A 15,576-nucleotide genomic window follows, 5' to 3' on the forward strand; every position below is an offset into this window, starting at 1 on the left:
CCGGATCCAAATTGGCCCTAATTATAATGCTGATGTTAATGGATGGTCCGGCCCGTCATAATTGGAACCGGATCCGGATCGACTGATTTGAACCTGCTAAAGAAAATAGCAGAGAAAAAAAAAAGTAAACAACCCCAAGATTTCAGGACCTAGTTTCTCTCTCATCCTTCACCAAAATCATCGATGGTATCTCTCTCTCTCTCTCTGCTTACGTATTATTGTAATATATGATAGGTTATTGTCTGCGCTTTAAGGAATTGCGATGGTTTAGGGCTTTAAATTCGGACCAATTTTGTTTGATAAAACAATAGTTGTGTTCCTCAATTTGTAATCTTCGTGATTTTTTAAATTTTGATTTACTCTCTTTCGTTTTTTTTTCGATTTGTGCAAATATTTCATAGAGGAAGTTAATCGTGTTCGTAATTGGTGTTCATCAAAGCTTTTGATACATACTTCAATGGAGATTAGGTCATCATTGGTGTTTGGCTTATTTGTTAACAATTATATTATAATTTCGGATGAACTGTTGGTACCTCACAAAAAAAGTGGTACATTGTACTGAATGAAACCCCTCGATCGATCCAATTAAGCTTCTATGTTCCTGTACGTTACGGGCGTGTAAATCGGAACCCGTCGTATGTACTTATTGTATTTGTCGGCTTACTTGCAAAAGCATGTAACTGAGTCTGAACAAGCATTATTGCTGTTGACGTGCAAATGAAATATTTTCGAATTTTTTTTTCCGAGTGAAATCGGATAGCACTTTTGCTGATATTTGATGTTATTGTTTAGGTACGTTTACAGCCGGATCCGTTCCTCAATGAACTTACAAACATGTTCGAGCGGACAACAGAAAAAGGCTCTGTGTGGGTTACGTTGAAGCATTGTGAGTTTTTTCATCCCTAATTCTGTTTTTCTACACCTCTGTCATGTATGTCATGTATGTTAACAGACCTTGCTGCTTGAAAATCGAGATTTGATCGCTTCTTTGTTCGTTATTATTATCCCAGCTTCTGACAAGTCTAAGTTGAAAAGGGATAAGATGAAGACAGCTGGGGAAAAAATCGAGTACAAGTGCCTCGTTCGAGCTACTGATGGCAAGAAGACCATTTCAACAATGGTATATATATACTCTCTAGCATCAATTTTTTTTTTTCTTTTTTAATTTCTATATGCAACCCATTTAGAAATTGTGATTGGTGCTGATGTAGTAGCTCTGATGTGCCGTTTCGATTATTTTGTTATGGATCAAGTACTTTCTGTGACGGATATATCATATGCGTCTGTGTAGAAGTCTGATTTCGACTGAATCAAGTTCAAATTCTAGAGACATGTTACGTGTATAGTTCTTTACACGAAAAGTTACGAAAATAACTGACCTGTCTGATTCAAGACATTTAGGGGTCGGGTAAATCTATTGCCCATGTTACGTGTATAGTTATAAATTGGTTTAGAATTTTGTTTTTCCATTTATGACTGAGTTATGTATTCATAGCAGTTTGCTAGGCTGAGTGAGTAATCTCCCTCGGTTGTGTTGACGATAAATTTGTGGTTCGATTGTTATTACAGGTTGGTCTGAAAGATCATCAGCGGTTTCAATCGAGTTACGCAACGATTCTGAAAACGAGGATGACTGCATTGAAGAAGAGGGAGAGGAAGGATAAAAGAAAGGCAGCAGATTCCGATAAAAAAGCGGATCCTAAGAAGCAGTCTGCTGCGAAACCCTCTAACTAAACTCGATTTTTTCTTGCTTCATTCTCTTCCTAAACAGTATCGTTCGTTGTAAGTTTTTCTTTCGGTTAAATGACTTTCATACATTTCCTTCTTACAATACTGAGAAATCTAACAATTTATTGTGACATTAGATGATTTTGGCCATTTTGAATTTTGATATATAAGACCATTTTTTTAGTCTATGTGATTTAGTTTGGGTTGTGTGAGTTCTTTGCTTTCGAGATTTATATAAGGTCGCGATTTCGAGATAAAATATTGATGGAAATTTCTGCAGGGTTGAAATCATTCAACATAAAATTGGATATTATTTTCTTAAATTAAAATATAGCAATTTTAAAATCAAGCTAAATAACAAAAATTCCACTGAACTTAGGCTAAATTACAAAAAATGCCCCACCTATCCGTAATTACCAAATTCCCCTGAAGTTTGTTTCCGTCTTACACTTACCCCATATAGTTGCGAAGGTGTTATTCGATAAGAATAAAGATTTTGTTTTTAAAAAGTAACTTTATTTAGCATCTGTAGGGATAAAATCGATATTTTTCATGAAATATCACGCTAAGGGGGGTCGGTTTAAGATGGAAACAAACGTCAAGGAGTTTTGGTAATTACAGATAGGTGGGGGTGTTTTTCATAATTTAGTCAAAGTTTGGGGGTTTCTTAATTTACCCTTTATAATATCACAATTCACAACATGTAAAAAAGGGATTTTGAAACAACTTTAATGTGCAGATTTTATAGGATTTTCAAGAAATGATTTTTGCCAATTTTCAAAAGTGAACATATTATGATATAATTGTCATATTTTATAGTCTATACTAAATTCATATCAAAAGGGAAAGAGTATGAATTTGTTATTATAAAACTTTAGATCGTGGGCCAAACATGGTATAACATGATTGCAACACTTTATTACTTCTCATTCAAAAACAGTATAGTATTATTTCTTACTATATTTATTTTATTATTTCTCATATATTTTCTGGTCCAAATTCTTTGTTTGACAATTCCAATTTGACCACGTGCTTCAGTAACCACTTTCAATTTGTTTCTAGATTCATTCCCTATTTAATTTTAGAAGATAATGATTTCTAAAATCTTAACATTAAATTAACCTAAAATCACAAAATTTATCTCTATTATTTTTATTTTAAATAACATAAAGATAGTTACTGATTCCTCAACTCAACAAATTAAATTATATATATTTTTTAAAAAAAAAATTGTAGAAATTCGAGACAGACGAACGTTTTTGTAGTAGGGGATCAAACTCGGGCCGTTAGTGAATAAATTATATTTACCTCCCTAATTAGGCCATATTCACTTACTTTCTTTGAAACTTTTTTTACACAATTTGAATTTTAACTGAAATTTATGAATTGAAATTAATTATCATGACGTAAAAAACAATAGATATTTATATATGTAATTTAAAAAATAATAATACACCATTTAATAGGGTGGATATGCGGTTTCATCATTTATTCATGGATCATATATTGACAACTGTCCTAAATAAATAAATTAAATAATTAATTAATAGTGCTTAATTAAATCAAATCATGTTTTTTTAATTATCTTAAGTCTTAACCCCTAAATAAATTCCAAACCACCTCACACTTAACTTGCTGTTTTTCTCTGACAATCAAAGATTCTTCTTCTTTGGCATTTCCTCCATTATCCAACTACAATGAACCAGAAACTACTTTCTCTCTCTAAAACTTAGTGCGACAAACTTTACACATTTCCCGACGAATCCAAACCCTTGAAATCTAATTTGTTTTTAATTTTAAATTATTTCAGCAACTTCGATTTGCTCTGGTTGAAGAAAACAAAGCAATTTGGTGTTTTCTGAGATTAGATGTTGGTTACTCCGATCAGCTACTGAACCACCGATATGAGAGGATCGTCGCCTACTTCAGTAGAGCCGAGATACAGGCTCTCCTTCAACAAGTAAGCAGCCTACATATGAAAATCCTTTTCGTTTTTTTTTTTTTTTTGGTTATAATCGAATTCTCGATTGTTCATTTGACACTCGATCACGCAGCTGTAAGCTCCTTTCCGCCATGGTTATTGACCATACCTGCATAATGTTTTAGGGTTTTTGGGTTTTGGGAATCTGTTCATTTTTCGACTGTATTTGTTCGAATTGAGCATTGCCTTGTGTTTGTGATGGCTAAAATCTCATTTTGATATGCTTGTTTGTTAACATTTTATGGATTATTTGGGTATAATATAATATGTTGATGAATTTGGGTTCGGCAGTGTGGTTTTTTTCGTTTTATTTTGATTGCTCGTTTTACGTAGCAGCTAAGTTTATGAAGTGTAATGAACAATGAACTTTACTAAGAGCTAATTTCTGGTGAGGTATAATAGTAATTTGGTGATAATTAGTTCAGAGACTAAAGAACTAGTCCAGTTCATTTTTCCCGCTGACTCGTCTGGTTCGACATTAGAAAAACAACCACATGTTTCACTTGTTGGTATGAACAATTATTTGTTTAAAAGTTTGTTCTACTGTCTTAGTTTGTGCATTTTACAATTCATGAAGAAACGAAATATCAATGTAAGTCTGCCTTAGCTTTGACCGAGGGTGACTAGTTCAAAAGGTTTGGGATGAGGATAAATTTCTTGATCAGATTTAGATTGTGATAGTAAGGACTGTTTGTTTGGTTGAATTTGTTAAAAGATCTGTGGGCTTCTTCAGTAAAGAGCTTCTGTTAGTATGTGTGAGCATTGCATTTTTCGATATTCTGTAGTAAATCGAATATTGATTTTGAGTTATAAACTGTTTTCACCGCTTTCATTACGTTTTCTATGTTTCGCTTATTTACTTGCTAATACTAATGTGTTTGATTCAGTGAGGATACAAGCAAAAGAAGGTCCTTAAGAAACAGAGTGCTGAAAGAAGGTCAGTATGGTTCCAGCCTCGACAAACTATTAAGCTGCAAATTCCCTACTTTGAAGCTTGTGTTAGTCATTATAATGATCGGAGCATTTTTTACACTCCTTCGATCTCCATCGATTCACGAGACAGACCACAACTCCACCTTTTATTCTAGGTATCTCATCTTTTCGTTTCTCCATATTTGTATGTATAAAAAAGAAAATTGATTTTTTATTTTCTCGAAACTCGATTAGATCAAGCACGGTAGACAAATGGATAAAGGATAAATTTGGCATAGATCAAAGCTACACATCCCTTTTAGACATCAAATGGGAGGACGTCTCTGCTGCAATCGAGAAATTAACCGACATCAACGACTACAAAGGAATTGGATTACTAAATTTCAACGAGCAAGAAATTGATCAGTGGCAGGAATTATTACCCGATGCGGAACACGTTATGCTTACCGTGGACTATGCCTCGAACAACGTAACATGGGAGACACTATATCCAGAATGGCTAGACGAAGAAGAAGAGTTTGAAGTTCCCACTTGTCCAACTCTGCCCAAAGTTGACTTTTTGGGAAAACCGAGGCTTGACCTTATTGCAGTGAAGCTTCCGTGCGATAAATCGAAGAACTGGTCAAGAGATGTTGCTCGGTTTCACTTACAACTCGAAGCTGCAAGGCTTGCTTCAACAGCTAAAGGGTATTATCCAGTGCATGTGCTTGTTATTACAGACTGTTTTCCAACTCCAAATTTATTCACTTGCAAAGAGCTAATTGTGAGGCAAGGCAATGCGTGGCTGTATAAACCAGATTTAAATAAATTACGAGATAAGGTTCAGCTCCCAGTTGGATCCTGTGAACTCGCGGTTCCTCTCAAGACCAAAGGTTAGTTGTTTTATTTTTTATTTAAGGTTTCTGTATTTTTATATATATATATATATATATATATATATATATATATATATATATATATATATATATATATATATATATATATATATATATATATATATTATTGGGGTTAGATTGGAATTTGTTAACATTTGCTTTCTTTCTTTCTCTACATCTTAGTGTATTAAATAAATACCGAACACCCTTGGATAAATTACCGAACTATTCTATGCAGAGAACTGGTCATCAGGCAATGAAAGACGAGAGGCCTACGCAACAATTCTCCACTCAGCACATGTATATGTGTGTGGAGCCATCACAGCAGCACAGAGCATACGCATGGCAGGTTCGACTCGTGACCTCGTAATACTCGTCGACGATACCATATCCGACCACCACAGGGGCGGCCTCGTGGCGGCAGGCTGGAAGATCCACACCATCGAAAGAATCCGAAACCCGAAAGCCGAAAAGGACGCGTACAACGAGTGGAACTACAGCAAGTTCCGTCTATGGCAGTTAACCGAATATGACAAAATCATATTCATCGATGCCGATTTGTTGGTCCTAAGAAACATCGACTTCCTCTTCGAAATGCCGGAAATTTCTGCCACAGGAAATAACGCAACCCTATTCAACTCGGGTGTGATGGTTATCGAACCTTCGAACTGCACTTTTCAACTTCTAATGGACCATATAAACGAGATCGAATCATATAACGGTGGTGATCAAGGCTATCTTAATGAAGTGTTCACAAGGTGGCATAGGATTCCGAAGCATATGAATTTCTTGAAGCATTTTTGGGTGGGTGACGAAGAGGAAAAGAAGGAAAGAAAGACGAGTCTTTTTGGTGCCGATCCCCCGGTCCTATACGTTCTTCACTATTTAGGGTTGAAGCCATGGTTGTGTTTTAGGGACTATGACTGTAACTGGAATGTCGATATATTGCAGGAGTTTGCGAGTGATGTGGCGCATAAGACTTGGTGGAAGGTGCATGATGCTATGCCGGAGAATCTGCAAAAGTACTGTTTGCTTAGATCGAAGCAGAAGGCAGCTCTTGAGTGGGACAGGCGGCAGGCGGAGAAAGGGAACTATAGTGACGGACATTGGAGGACTAAGATATGGGACCCACGGTTGACTACTTGCTTCGAGGAGTTTTGCTTTTGGGAGAGTATGTTGTGGCATTGGGGCCAATCGAATTGGACAGATAACGGTACTTCGACACAGCCACCACCATCGACGCCATTGATCACTTCGCTCCCTTCTTCGTAAATACTTCGTTTCTTGATCTTTTGTTTTTTTTTTTGCTATATGCACCTATACATTCTTTTTTCCCCCCCTTTTTTTGGGACAAGATACTATAAAAGTGAGGGTACAAGGTTTGGGGTTTTGAAATGGTTTTAATTTATTCACATTTGTTTTAGAATACAATATATATAAAAAGGCAAGAGACTAAAAGCAAATGCTTTTTAAAAAAAAATTAAAAAATTTAGAAAAATCAAAATAAGTACTACAATGTCAGGAGGAAGTCATTCAAAATAGAGAATTAAGAATTTGAAATCCAATGTATAATCAAATGTGTGGAAAAAGAAATTTAAATAATCAACTTATATCAGACGACAGCTTGGACGGATATTTCTGCTTCGACAATGCAGCAATCGTCGACGATGAATCCTTTATTTGCGTCGTGCAATTTATCGATCCTTGTTAATGCATGTGTGCCGCAAGCCAAAGTCGAAGATGTAAACCAGCTCGAAACTGCAAATATAAAATCATATAGTAAATATTTATTATTAATTCTTGCAGTTTGTAATTTGTAAAATAAATTTTATAAATCATTGGAAAAAAAAGAAGTTACATTTTTCGGTGGAGCAGGTAGCATCGTTCTTGCCTTTAAGGCGCAAGCAATACTCTGCCTTGAGCTTCTGATGCGGACCGAAGCTCTTGGCACTAACACACTCCAAATATATACTTACGCTTTGCCCCTTCTCGTTTTCGTTCCCGTATGGATACAACAAAACCCTCCTATGCAATTTGGCAAACCAAATACAACAATCAATACATCAATGAAATTTTTATACATGGATGCATAGATATAGATATATAGATATAGATAGATATATACCGTACCACTTGTAATCTCCGGATGAGAATTCTTCGGAAGTTTTGCAAGCTCCCGATCCGGATAAGTCGGGAATCTTCAATTGACGTTTCTGTGGATACACTTTGAGTAGAGACACACACTCCATTACTCGTTCGCTTTTCACCACAAAAACCTCAGCTCCAAATACGCAACTATCATCAACAATGTATCCGTTCGATTCATCTCTCAATTTTTTCTTAGTTATTAATTTGGAAAATCCCCATGTCGACTTCAATTGATTAAAACGCCGCAATTTTCCTGTCCAAGTTTCGATAATTAACAAAAGTGTGATAAATCATAATTCAATTAAAAACAAAAAATGAAATAGAAGAGATAATTGAAAAATTACCTCGAAAACACATATACTTGTCGGAGATTTGATTTAGCAAAAAAATGGTGAAGATGACATTAACCTCCCAATTTGCGGGCAGAGAACTTGTCTCGGTCATGGCCAAGTATACGGACACGTAGTTATTGTCTTTTATACCCTCCGGATGGATTATGAGTTTCCTGTCCGAATCAATTGCGTCGAATTAAGAGTTGAAACATTTTTCGTACAACTTTATCAATGAATCAAAAAAATTTATAAATACAGTAGAACATCGATCATCTAATACTCGATAAAGTCTATATAATATGTTTTTCCGGTCCTGACTCGAAGGCAACGTGCTAAAAAATATTTCGTTAAATTAATATTTCGCTAAATAATAAAATTTGGTTGGTCTCGACTGTATTAATTAATAGAGGTTTATGTATTGTTAAGCAAACTACATAGATAGTACAAGTAAAAAATATATATATATATTATAGATATATACCATTTGTGATCTCCGGCCACAAACTCACGTGTTTCGTATTTCTTAATCTTATAAGTGGTAAGCAAGGAAAACGATTCGATTTTGCTAATGAAGTGCGCGGGCGGAGGGTCTCGTGTTTCCACCGTGAATTCTGTCAAATGTTATTTTTTGAATAAGCAAGATAACATATTAGGGTTTTCGAGTTCATACAAAAATAAAAAATAAAATAAAATCAGATTACAAACCCTCGTCATCCACCGGAGGTGGCACCGCCGGCGGCGCCGCCGCCGCCTTAACTGGTTTAGGTGAACTCTGTCCAAATTCGTTGTGGTAGATCATACCGTAGATCCAACCTACCACCATCCCCACCAAAAACTTCATCTTTGTTGCAGGCTCTTTTTTTTGTGTGTGTGTGTGTGTGTTTTTATGACCTAATGTTTACGATTAATATTAATTATTAATTCAGATAATCATGTTTAAATAAGGTTTTATATATATATATATATATATATATATATATATATATATATATATATATATACCGGAAATTAATTTTGTATTGAGTTCCCAAACCTTATGGGGCAAGAAATGAAACCCTAGCGTACGTATAGGCAGCATGACGATTCTAATAGTAAATTGAGTATTATTGAGAAATATTAAAAAAAGTTAATTGAAAATTAAGAAATTTTAAATTTAAATGTATGAAATAGTAGAAAATAGCATTGTTAGCAAATGCTTTTTTTAATAATTACGCAATTGACATTGATCGATACACGTCGATAATCATTTGTGATTTTTGGTAAGTACATTTAGCCCAAATATAAACGATTTTAGTATCATCGAACAATGTTTTAATTTTTGTATTTTTATTAATAAAAATAAAAAAACACGTTAATTAAATATATATTATCACCCTAAAAATTAATAGAAACAAAGAAATAAATAGGAAAAAAAACATTGATCTAATCGAAATAATAATGTATACAAACATTAATGTTTGTCGTAATATTGATCTAATCGAAATAATAATTACTGCAAACTTTATTAAAAAAAATAGTTAATTAATTTAATTACATTTCAGACGTATAAACAACATATATCCGTAATTAAACGAAAGAATAAATTGAATTTTACATAGTAAAAAAAATAGAAAAAAAAAAAAACCTCCGCTCTAGCTAATTATTTTCCCTTTTTTTCTTTTCTTTTGTGAATTTTCCCGCCAAAAAAGTCCGTCCAACGGGACTAATTAATGGCCGGGTCCTCTAGGGCTAGGTCCCGATGCGAGCCGTTGCAGCCAATAAGACATCGACACCTTTGCGTTCTCGTACGATACTGATGGAAACTTGACGAGGTGGTTCGACTGAGAAAAATGATCATCGGATAATATTCTTGCTGCCTCGACGTTTACTTTGCTCATACATGCGAAATAAAATACTAAAATAATCAAAACAATGCCTGCTCTTTGGTATTTCATCTTAATTTATTTTGGAAAATAAAATATAAATCCAAAAAAAAGAGTGATTTTTATTGAAACTTTTTTATTGTGTTGATATTGGAATGAGTATGAAAAAAAATATGCATGGCTTCCTTTCTATTTATATGTAGTGAAAGTTTTTGATGAATTTTAGTATTCACAAATATGACACTGTTTTCGTGTTGACCAAGAAGCCAAATCAGAAAAGTCAACTAATTGAATGTGTCAAATGGGTGTGAACTGAGTGCATCACATTTTGTGGAATTCCAAATATGACCTCATAGTTGAGTTCATATGTTGTGTGGGCTGAGGTCATGTTTGGTCTTTTATTTGAAAAGGGTAGTTTCGGTAATTGAATGAGTAAAAGTTGTGGTGTTTTGACTTGACCTCTACTAATTGTTTATTTCATCTCGTTTCCTCGATGCTACTGAGCCATTTGAATTACCTAATTTGACCTTTATTTCAACATTTTTTTATTTTATTTTTCATTTTTTCCCCTTTATTTTATCTTAAATAAAATAAAAAATTGTAGAAAATACAACACACGCACTAAAATCTGGCTAAAAAACTTTTATACGCAAAATTCTAAATTCCAGCTTTCGCCATAAAAAAATTGAAAATTCTCTAAATAAGATTTGAATTCAAGTCAAAAACAAGAAAATTCCACAATAAAAAAAAAGATAAGATTAATTGTGGAAAATTTCTTTAAGGGAATTTTATTAAAGTAAAAAAATGATAAAATTCTGATATCCCTTCATTAAATTCAACAAGTGTACTCAAAAGTTTAGCATGCATTCAAAATTCAAGAATCTTGAAATTAAAAAAAAAAAAAAAAAAGAAAAAAAAAAGAAAAAAAAAGAATTTTATTTTTTTTTTATTTGAAAAGAATTTTCGATTGTCTATATCTTAGAGACATTAGATCTTATTTTAAATTTGGATGCCGTCATTTAATAAATAAACATAGCAAAAAGTTCAAGATAAAATAGAGAAAATTCAAAAGTTCGTGAAATATAATTATAAATAAATTAATTACGTTTAATGAGGATTAAGTTGTTTAATATTATAATTATACTTAATTTAATTATGGGCTGGAGGCCCACAAATGAATTAAAGAAACCCCAAATCACTTATCTTTTATATATTGGGCGTACACTTGAAATTAGGCCCATAATATTTTTAGCTCAAGCACTCGAAGTTTAATTTTCACATCTTATTTACTGAATGCTCTGAATTTGATAAAAAAAAAAATAATAATAATAATAATTGAGTAAGTACTCATAAATAAATTTTTATTACTTACTAATGTTGTCGATCCCATATAGTGATAATTTATTATTCTATAAAAAATTTATCCGAAAGCCACATAATCACTGTAACAAATTATCATAATATATAATTAAATGAAACAATCAATTATATTTATTGAATTATATGATTATATAGCATGGTCAATCATGCCATCATATTTTGAAGGATTTTTATGATTTGATTCTTCAATAATTTGATTTATTTTCCATAAGACACTAACCATATATATATTTATAACCAAGGACCTCGTATCTGATTTTATATATATTTTGTCCATCTGATTAATACCATTTCTTATTTCATGTATATAAATATGTGGTCGTTTGGATAATTAGCATAGGCAAGAAAAAGAAAAAGAATCATTTTTGTATGCACAGTAAGTTTTTGATATTGTAGTATCACCCCAATTTTTTTCTGGTTTGGTGTTTCTAGTCCTTAATGAGACTGAAAAGCTCAAGAATTGTTCTCTTCTGCTGGCTTGTGAATGATTAGACCAATGTCGACTCCACAAAAAAATGGAGAATTTATTTGATTTTCTTTGTTATTTCGATATATATTCTTTATTTGGTATTTTTTTCGTATTTTAACGCATAGTAAAATACGAATAACTACCGAACAAAAGAAATTGTCGGGGAGTCAAAAATTTTGACCTAGATAACAAATGATATCGGACCATTTGTGTGGAGTGACATTGGCTTAATCATTCATGAATATCAGCAATTTTATTTGTATATTCCGATGGCGGCGACTTCTCCGGTTTGGCATGTTTCTGATTTCTTCTCGTTTTACTCGTTTTTATTTGTAAATGAAAATTTTCTAAAATGAATCAACAAGTTTATTATTGAAATTGAAATTGAAATAATTAGAGTATATTAAATTGTCCAAATTCCTCTTAAATAAGAAAAATGTTAAACTTCCTGAGGTATAGTGTAATTATAAAAACAAAAACACCTTTTTTAGAAATTACATATTGCTCCATACAACCTGTAGATTTCTCACATCCACCCCTCAACAAAAGGGTATTAGTGTAACAAATTTACAAAATGCAAGAGATAGATAGATGTAATATAATAAAAGAAAATGTTTTGTTCAGGGGGCGGTTGTAATTTACCCGAAAATGAAAAATTGCAGTCAACAAGGCCCAAACGGAGGGCCAAATAACATTTATACTAAAAATCAGGGGTGTTTTAGTAAATGACACCACCTCTAAGAAATCCAATAGTTGGTTGATATCGTTATCCATTCAAATTCAAACGACTGATAAAGAGAGAGAGAGAGATACAGGTTGCTTATTCATTAGCAATGGCGTCATCAGCATCTTTGCTGCTTCCAATCCGTAAGAACACACTCCCTTTTTGTTTAATCTTTAATTCTCTTATTACAAAATTGATTAATCATCTGAATTTTGTCTATCTAGATTCTAGGTTGATTTTTTTGATTAGTTTACTGCCCCAAATGAAATTACAGCCATTAATTGTTTATTTTCGGCGCTGATTATCACTAATTCATGCAATTAAGGACTTAGGGTTTCGTGGGCTGCTCCTTTGAAACATATTAGGAAAAAAAAATTCGTAATTGAGTTCAAAATTTTAAGCAATTTTACTGAAATTAAATAAGATGATGTTTTCAAATTGTTGTGTATCTGGAATTGGAAGTTTTTCTACATTTCCCCTTACTGGAAACTGTTAAGATGCCTTTTGTTCGGGTGAAAGTTCCGATTTTTTTACACGTTTTTTTTGCCGAGTGTTATATACTCAGATTTTAACTGGAAGAAATTCATTTACTATTGTTGCTTATATAATGAACTTTCTCATTCTGTCTCTGGTAATTTGTTATCGAATAATGTTGGCAATTTATTTACGTATAGGTTGTATATTCGGCAAAAGTGATTCCCCCAATCGTCAAAAAGTGTACAGAATCAACAGCGGTGTTGGAGTACAATCCCTAGCTTCAGAGCCTAGACTAGTAGAAGCAGTAACGGCAAAGGACGAGTGTGTTTTTACGAACCGAAGAAACCTAATCAACCTAGGTTTGGGACTTGTAAGCTTTTTGAGTGTCTCGACTTTTGCTGAAGCAGCTGGATTGCCCCCGGAGGAGAAACCGAAACTATGCGATGATTCGTGCGAGAAAGAGCTTGAAAATGTATGGTGAGACTACATACATCCCTAATCTCTTCTAAGAGTCTTTAATCATGTAATTAAAGATGAACATTATCGAACTAGTGTTTGATATATTGGCTTAAATATAAAGATTTTGTTGTAATTGTAGATACCTATGATTACTACCGAGTCTGGTTTGCAGTACAAGGATATTAAAGTCGGTGGAGGACCTAGTCCTCCCGTTGGATTTCAGGTATTAAAAAGCGGTTTCTCGTATGCTTATTAGTTATACATCACATTTCCTATACAAAAAAAAAATAAAAAAAATAATAATAATAATGAAATCTGATTCACTTCCCCGAACTTGCGAATTAACAGGTGGCCGCAAATTATGTTGCGATGGTTCCGTCTGGACAAATATTTGATAGGTAATAATGGTAACACATGCCGAAATTGTTTATTATTTTTCACTAATGCTATTGCACTGTTATGCTAATATCTGAAATTCGTAGTTCCCTGGAGAAAGGTCAAATTTACATTTTCCGGGTGGGCTCTGGTCAGGTGAGATTCCGACTACTTTCCATTTCGGTGTTCCTCTATTGATCTATTTATGATTTTGTGAGGGGTTGATTGAAATTGAGATTGAATTTCGGAAAATAGGTGATTAAGGGGCTGGATGAAGGGATCCTCAGCATGAAAGTTGGTGGGAAACGCCGTATCTACGTTCCTGGACCGGTAATAACCTATCAATCAATACTCTTTCTCTCTCATCTTTCTTGCTCTCTCTCTCTCTCTCTCTCTCTCTCATCTTTTTTGGCTTAATGTGTGATCAGTTAGCATTTCCGAAAGGGCTGACATCAGCACCGGGAAGGCCAAGAGTGGCTGCCAATAGTCCGGTGATATTTGATGTTAGTTTGCTGTACATTCCGGGCCTCGAGTACGATGAGGAGTAAAACTTCGTTCGCGATTTCTTGTTTCTTTCGTCAACCTCTTTTTCGTAACACCGTGTAATAATTCCTATTGATTCATTCTTCTCAGTTCACTTTTTGTTGCATCACAAAATTCAGATGGAGTATATATTATTGCCAAAGGATGATTATTTGTAAGCAAATTGATTATTGATCAAAAATCAAAATACAAATTCGTTTCATTTAACTAATTACATTGATATACATCAGCAGCTATCTTCAACGAATTAACCATTGTTCAACCCTAGATAAATTGAGGTCGTCAATCCAAACGCGTACGTCCCAATAGCCGCCACAACAACCTCCTTAGCCGACCCCACAACCACCCCGATGCCCGCAATGACCGCCACGCCAAGCGGCACCTTCTTCAAAACCTCCATCCCGGCACCTGAAACGACGGCGTCCGCAAACACCTCCAACGCGAACTCCTTAAACTCCGCCTCGTCCAGCGTTACCTCCTCTTCCCGAACCGACCGCCGAGAGAGAACGGTATCCAGAGCGCGGTGTACTTGGCTCCGATCCGGAGAGCGCGGTACCCACTGGGAGATGAGGCGGAGGGATTGGGATAGGGTGGTGTGGAGGTGTTCGGCGGCGGAGAGGAGCTGGTAGGGTTTGACTCCGGGAAAGGCGTGTTGGCTGAGGGAGAGGCAGTCGGCGTAAGCGGCGGCGCAGGCGGAGATGAACTCCGGCGAGGCGTGGAGAGATTTCTGAACTCGCTTTGAAGCTGAAAGACCCATCGGAGATAATTATCACTAATGATTTGAATTGTGAGCTTAAAAAGAAGGGGGCAACTATTTTGAATACTAATTTTTGCTTAGTTGAATACTACCAAGTTGAAAACCACAATTGAGTACATATTTATAAGTTTTTTCTTACTTTAAAACCAAAATAAAAAGAAAATTACAAAAACACCCTTTCATACAAAATATCAATTATATCAAATTTTATTAGAAATTACCTAATCAAAAACCAAATAAAAAAAAAAGAAAAAAATCCCTTTGTTGTAAAAAAAAAAACTCCAACCCTCTTCAACCCCCGCCGCCGCCGCCGCCGCCGCCGCCGCCGCCGCCGCCGCCGCTTCTTCGTCTATTGTTATCAACCCGCCGCCGCTTCTTCGTTCCGGTTTCATTCATCCAAGTAATAAATTTTTTTCGAATTTTTTTTCTTTAATATTTACTTAGGATTTGATTGTTTGATATGGGTAATTAGGATTTGATTGTTTTAGGTAGAAATGATCGTTAATTAGTAATGGGTGCATCTAATTTCAGTC

At 34.3% G+C, this 15,576-nt stretch overlaps 5 protein-coding genes across 5 annotated transcripts; 3 read left to right on the forward strand and 2 right to left on the reverse strand.

Annotated features, from left to right (window-relative positions):
• Positions 1 to 49: 49 nt before the first annotated feature.
• On the forward strand, positions 50 to 1,909 carry LOC105958935 (Signal recognition particle, SRP9/SRP14 subunit). Its single transcript, XM_012982935.2, has 4 exons — positions 50 to 186; positions 793 to 886; positions 1,011 to 1,120; positions 1,570 to 1,909. Exons 1-4 carry the CDS (start codon positions 184 to 186, stop codon positions 1,732 to 1,734), a joined length of 372 nt encoding a protein of 123 aa, XP_012838389.2. The 5' UTR covers positions 50 to 183; the 3' UTR covers positions 1,735 to 1,909.
• Positions 1,910 to 3,311: 1,402 nt separating this feature from the next.
• Positions 3,312 to 6,912, forward strand: LOC105959508 (putative UDP-glucuronate:xylan alpha-glucuronosyltransferase 3). The gene is made up of 4 exons (XM_012983618.2): positions 3,312 to 3,688; positions 4,597 to 4,797; positions 4,877 to 5,514; positions 5,756 to 6,912. The coding sequence occupies exons 1-4, from the start codon at positions 3,633 to 3,635 to the stop codon at positions 6,787 to 6,789; spliced, it is 1,929 nt and encodes a 642-aa protein (XP_012839072.2). The 5' UTR covers positions 3,312 to 3,632; the 3' UTR covers positions 6,790 to 6,912.
• LOC105958936 (ubiquitin C-terminal hydrolase 12) lies at positions 6,905 to 8,887 on the reverse strand. Its single transcript, XM_012982936.2, has 6 exons — positions 8,703 to 8,887; positions 8,479 to 8,608; positions 8,010 to 8,170; positions 7,648 to 7,918; positions 7,376 to 7,542; positions 6,905 to 7,275 (listed from the first exon to the last, which is right to left on the reverse strand). Exons 1-6 carry the CDS (start codon positions 8,836 to 8,838, stop codon positions 7,130 to 7,132), a joined length of 1,011 nt encoding a protein of 336 aa, XP_012838390.2. The 5' UTR covers positions 8,839 to 8,887; the 3' UTR covers positions 6,905 to 7,129.
• Positions 8,888 to 12,445: 3,558 nt separating this feature from the next.
• On the forward strand, positions 12,446 to 14,441 carry LOC105959510 (FKBP-like peptidyl-prolyl cis-trans isomerase family protein). Its single transcript, XM_012983619.2, has 7 exons — positions 12,446 to 12,575; positions 13,107 to 13,381; positions 13,508 to 13,591; positions 13,717 to 13,766; positions 13,851 to 13,899; positions 13,999 to 14,073; positions 14,172 to 14,441. The coding sequence occupies exons 1-7, from the start codon at positions 12,542 to 12,544 to the stop codon at positions 14,289 to 14,291; spliced, it is 687 nt and encodes a 228-aa protein (XP_012839073.2). The 5' UTR covers positions 12,446 to 12,541; the 3' UTR covers positions 14,292 to 14,441.
• Positions 14,438 to 15,078, reverse strand: LOC105959511 (uncharacterized). Its single transcript, XM_012983620.2, has one exon. It carries the CDS (start codon positions 15,041 to 15,043, stop codon positions 14,534 to 14,536), a length of 510 nt encoding a protein of 169 aa, XP_012839074.2. The 5' UTR covers positions 15,044 to 15,078; the 3' UTR covers positions 14,438 to 14,533.
• Positions 15,079 to 15,576: the final 498 nt, after the last annotated feature.

The sequence above is a fragment of the Erythranthe guttata genome, chromosome 14, assembly GCF_056151865.1.
Source record: "Erythranthe guttata isolate IM_541 chromosome 14, IM_541, whole genome shotgun sequence".
Taxonomy (NCBI): domain Eukaryota; kingdom Viridiplantae; phylum Streptophyta; class Magnoliopsida; order Lamiales; family Phrymaceae; genus Erythranthe; species Erythranthe guttata.

Coding starts and splice junctions, on each gene's coding strand:
- LOC105959511 (XM_012983620.2), bottom strand. CDS start 15,043: ATGGGTCTTTCAGCTTCAAAGCGAGTTCAGAAATCTCTCCACGCCTCG.
- LOC105959508 (XM_012983618.2), top strand. CDS start 3,633: ATGAGAGGATCGTCGCCTACTTCAGTAGAGCCGAGATACAGGCTCTCC. Junction 4,798..4,876: donor AACTCCACCTTTTATTCTAG/GTATCTCATCTT, acceptor AAACTCGATTAG/ATCAAGCACGGTAGACAAAT. Junction 5,515..5,755: donor GGTTCCTCTCAAGACCAAAG/GTTAGTTGTTTT, acceptor TATTCTATGCAG/AGAACTGGTCATCAGGCAAT.
- LOC105959510 (XM_012983619.2), top strand. CDS start 12,542: ATGGCGTCATCAGCATCTTTGCTGCTTCCAATCC. Junction 12,576..13,106: donor ATCTTTGCTGCTTCCAATCC/GTAAGAACACAC, acceptor ATTTACGTATAG/GTTGTATATTCGGCAAAAGT. Junction 13,382..13,507: donor GCGAGAAAGAGCTTGAAAAT/GTATGGTGAGAC, acceptor TTGTAATTGTAG/ATACCTATGATTACTACCGA.
- LOC105958935 (XM_012982935.2), top strand. Junction 887..1,010: donor GTGGGTTACGTTGAAGCATT/GTGAGTTTTTTC, acceptor TTATTATCCCAG/CTTCTGACAAGTCTAAGTTG. Junction 1,121..1,569: donor AGAAGACCATTTCAACAATG/GTATATATATAC, acceptor TTGTTATTACAG/GTTGGTCTGAAAGATCATCA.
- LOC105958936 (XM_012982936.2), bottom strand. CDS start 8,838: ATGAAGTTTTTGGTGGGGATGGTGGTAGGTTGGATCTACGGTATGATC. Junction 7,919..8,009: donor CAAGTATATGTGTTTTCGAG/GTAATTTTTCAA, acceptor AAACTTGGACAG/GAAAATTGCGGCGTTTTAAT. Junction 7,543..7,647: donor TCATCCGGAGATTACAAGTG/GTACGGTATATA, acceptor CAAATTGCATAG/GAGGGTTTTGTTGTATCCAT.